Source organism: Olea europaea, unplaced genomic scaffold, assembly GCF_002742605.1.
Source record: "Olea europaea var. sylvestris unplaced genomic scaffold, O_europaea_v1 scaffold2715, whole genome shotgun sequence".
Lineage (NCBI taxonomy): Eukaryota > Viridiplantae > Streptophyta > Magnoliopsida > Lamiales > Oleaceae > Olea > Olea europaea.
Genome location: NW_019245560.1, coordinates 1,903 through 6,036, shown reverse-complemented (window position 1 = coordinate 6,036; position 4,134 = coordinate 1,903). Strand labels below are relative to the sequence as shown.

At 38.3% G+C, this 4,134-nt stretch overlaps 1 protein-coding gene across 1 annotated transcript; it reads left to right on the top strand.

The window, feature by feature from the left end:
• The first annotated feature begins 6 nt into the window (after positions 1-6).
• On the top strand, positions 7-1,887 carry LOC111383554. Its single transcript, XM_023007670.1, has 2 exons — positions 7-1,106; positions 1,733-1,887. Exon 1 carries the CDS (start codon positions 84-86, stop codon positions 1,092-1,094), a length of 1,011 nt encoding a protein of 336 aa, XP_022863438.1. The 5' UTR covers positions 7-83; the 3' UTR covers positions 1,095-1,106; positions 1,733-1,887.
• The last annotated feature ends 2,247 nt before the right edge of the window (positions 1,888-4,134 follow it).

The window sequence follows — 4,134 nt, the reverse complement described above, 5'->3', positions numbered from 1 at the left end:
TTGTGCCCCAAAATTTGGAGAAGAAGTTTGCAGCAGCTGCTGGACAACCACCGTCAATCCCCTGGCGCTCAAGGTCTCAAAGAATGGAAATGAGAGAAGAAATGAGTAAGCTTGAGCCTGTTACGCGTTCTAGGCCTCTCTCAGTTGGAGAATCTGAGTTTGGGCATATCGAATTTGGTTCATTTGGAGATTCCACATTGTGTTCTACTCCAGAAGTGCCTAGATCATACGTGGAAAATGTGGAGAGGAAGAAGGGTCTTAAGCTGTTACCTGTTTCAGGTTCCCGATCCAGAGCTATAAATGCTGAAGCATCTGGAACTAGTTCGAAGACTCGCCCATTTAGCATTGGTTCTTCTTCGGAGATGAATATGCTGAGAAATTATGACAAGACTTTGATGGATTGTGGAAAAGAGGACACATTAAGGAAAGGAAGAGAAAATATCGATTCTTTGGTCTCTGATGTAAAATTATCAAAAGTTTTATCAAGGGCAAAATCTGTTAGAACAATCAGAAATAGTGGATATGTTGTGGATGAAATGAAAAGGGAGAAACCTTCAAGTCAAATAGACGACAAGGTTGAAATTACGCATTACAAATTTGAACTGGATACAATGGTGAAAAAAGGGGGCAAAATAGAAGAGCTTGAAGACCCATTAATCAACACTGGAAACCAAGATTTTAATGGTGGGTGCCCTGCACCAAACTCGTCACTCCCTTACTCCAGCTCATCACCGGCAATCTGTTCAGAGGTCCAAACTCAACAATGGGACATAAACAAGAGGGTTGCTCCTAAATATCAGAAAGGAGGAATACTAGACTTCGATGATCCTAGTGAGGTAGAGTGGGTTGCTTCCAAGTATCAGAAAGGAGGAACACGAGACTTTGATGACCCTAATGAAGTAGAGAGTCAAGAAGGTTCGGGAAGTGAGTTTGACATAAGCTCAGATTCAGAGGATGCTAGAACTTTCCTTGACGATAATTCAGAACTAGGAGGAAGTGAAGTTGACAGGAAAGCTGGTGAGTTTATAGCAAAGTTTAGAGAGCAAATTAGGCTTCAGAAGATTGCACTTGCTAAAGGAAATAGTGGTTGTTAGTTCCTAATTGAGGTAAAATTTTATTTACCAAAAAGATTATACATTGATCAGGAGAAATCTGATCTTCCTGCCTGGTGTTCTATTTATTCATTTATTGTCTTCGTAAATCTTATATTAGTTGGAAAAACTGAGTAAATTATATAGTAAAGGTGGAGCTTATGGTGGTTACAAGGATATGTATTTGGGATGATTGTTTTGTTTCTACATTTTCTGTAATGTGATTGTCATAGCTGCTAGTTTAGCATCAGTTATGTGCGCATTTTTTTGTGAATCCTTGCTTGTTTCACTGCTTAGAGCCTAATCATACTAAACGCTTGGGTCGATCTTGTAATGAAAGGTTTGAGGAAAACCTTGTCCTTTTCGTCTTTATTATAGAATAACTTGCAGTAACAAGTAGCTGTCACTTTGAGAGTGAACCAATAGAAATTTGTTTGTTTGTTTTTCTTATTTTCAATTTTCATTCTGTTTATTATTGTTGACAGAAGAAGGAATGTGGCTTAATCTTTGTGATTGCCTGCCTGCATGAAGTCAAAACACATTCTGGCATTTGTGATAAGCACTCTCTAAGTCATTCCATTGATGTATTAATTTATAAAAACGTTCATCCACTACTAACATATCTTGGTTGTTGATTGTAGGTTGTCTTCACTCTGCAAAACAAACTTGCTGATATGTAGTTAGAACTTAGAAACGGACATTTATTTCCATTTCTGCTGCCCTACACTCCTGTCTCCTTTCAATTTGTTTACTGGTTATCTGACTTTTCTAATACTAACAGATGCATTGCTTTTGCGATCATTAATCTAACATGATTACTAATTCCTTTCTTTGTGTTTGCAATGAAGTGTGAAATTGTATAGCATCTTCAACAATGACGATCATGCATTTTCGTTTATACTAATGAAATCTGTAAACATGATTAGTAGTTTTTGGAGAAAAAAAGTTAGGGAAATAATAGAACGAAACTAGGCGAATGTCAATATCATGGATAATGTTTATTACACCTCATCCTTCAGGGCTCCAAGAATGGTCACATGGCAGCCACATGATGATCAAATTCAAGTCCACACTCCACGTTACTTTGCCTATATGGCAATCCCATCAAACTCTCATAAAGAGGTCGACTCATGAAGAGGTCAAACCTCATGGACGAGGTGAAGCAATACAAGATGCTACAGCTTCTAGGCACATGAGGTGCATCCCACATGAGATCTTTCACACAAAATCTCTTATGATTGGTTGGTGTGACCTCTTTCAGTGGCAGTCACTCTACCAAAGCAACTTGTCAAGTCTAATCCACTCATATTAGGTCTAAGTCGTAGGGCATCAGCAACATTAAATGCACCTAAGTCTATAAATGACATGATGACTCCTACGACAAGTCGCCTCGATCAGTGCAATGAGGCCACATATCTCTTCATTCAATGACTATCATTTTTCCTATTCTAGTATAAAAGTTTACACTTTATGTCATCGAATGTAATGCAATTTTACACACAACTGTAACATTACTCTCTTATTTTCTACTCTATAAATTGGTTCTATTCCGACTCCCTGTATTCGAACATTTTGGCTCATATCCGTAGCACGTCCCACACCCAAACATCATTATAAGTGACTGACTTGATCGTTGGAGTATCTGCGATCGCGTCTCCCACCTTTTGAGAACACCACATGTCCCTAACGAATTTGTTTAAGTGTGCAAGACAAAGGTTAGATGAAAGTGATTGAAGCAGGGATATGTTGGTCATATGAGTAGTGTAGAAATCGAGGTCAATGGATGGGCATCATCTATGGATCAACACGGTTTGATCTGAGACGTCACCTATACAACTGATCTGAATCATCGAAGGTGAAAAGGTGCATCTTCAAATTTGAATAAATGGTCAAGATATGCTACGTGTAGCACGCACACACACACACNATATACGCGCTTTAAGCATTGCATGTCCAAGCATTATATGAATGCTTCGACTTGGCGAAATATTGTGCTATAATATCTCTTTGAAATCAAGAGGTCATCCTGAGGGCACAAATTCAACCAACTCAAAATAATCTACACCGAGCATCACTTTTTCAGAAACAAATCACATAGCATGGATGACACACTTCGACCCAAAAAGTCAACGCATTATATGAATATTCATACATGGAATAAGAGGATTATTATTATGCCTCATCCACCCCATCTCCACCCCTATCCCATCCCCTGAGCCAATTTCGTACTTGCGTGCTATTATTTTGATTGCCAAAACTGTTGTTTGAAAAGAAATTTGACAATATTTGTCTGAACATAATTTGCCCACGTTTGGCCCCCATTCTGTCCAAATTTTAATGGTTGAAATAATATTTTTTTGAAAAATATGTGGTTGGAAAAGATTGAAAAGTTTTTTATTTGCGCATAATATTATTTTATGAAAGATTGTGTGGTTGAAAATAAGATAGAGAAAAAAATGAGAAGGAGAACGGGGGCCAAACGGGAGCTTGAAGGAACGCTAGCTATATGCTTGACACATGCAAGTCGAACGATGTTGAAAGATCTCCCTCCAAGCCATATATACGACTTTCATCGAATACGGCTTTCCGCAAAATTCTATATTCCCTATCATTGTCTACCAGCACAGTGGGGCCCCTGTAGCCGTAAGTCCCGTTTCCTTTTCAGGAGAAGCGCTTATGTTATGTTGCAATATAAATTATCCTAGAATGCTACTGATGATTCTTTAGACATCATAAGCAACAGAGGATTCTTATTGAAGAAGATGACTAAATCATTGCCCAATCTGAGAGATGGAAAGAATCCTCAATTTCGACACTTGTTACCTATTTCAAAGAATTTTTTTTAGATAGAATGATTTATTTTTCGTATCGTCATGTTTTATGAGAAGTGTAGTGACAACTTTGGGAGGAAAACTATATCAAAGAATGTCAAGTTATGGAGCCTAATTATTGTCAATCCTAATTGTTGTCACTTTGTGGAGTTGATCACAAATTGACCTCTGCAATGTGGTTGTCGATGGTTGGGGGAGGGGGGGGGGTTAGA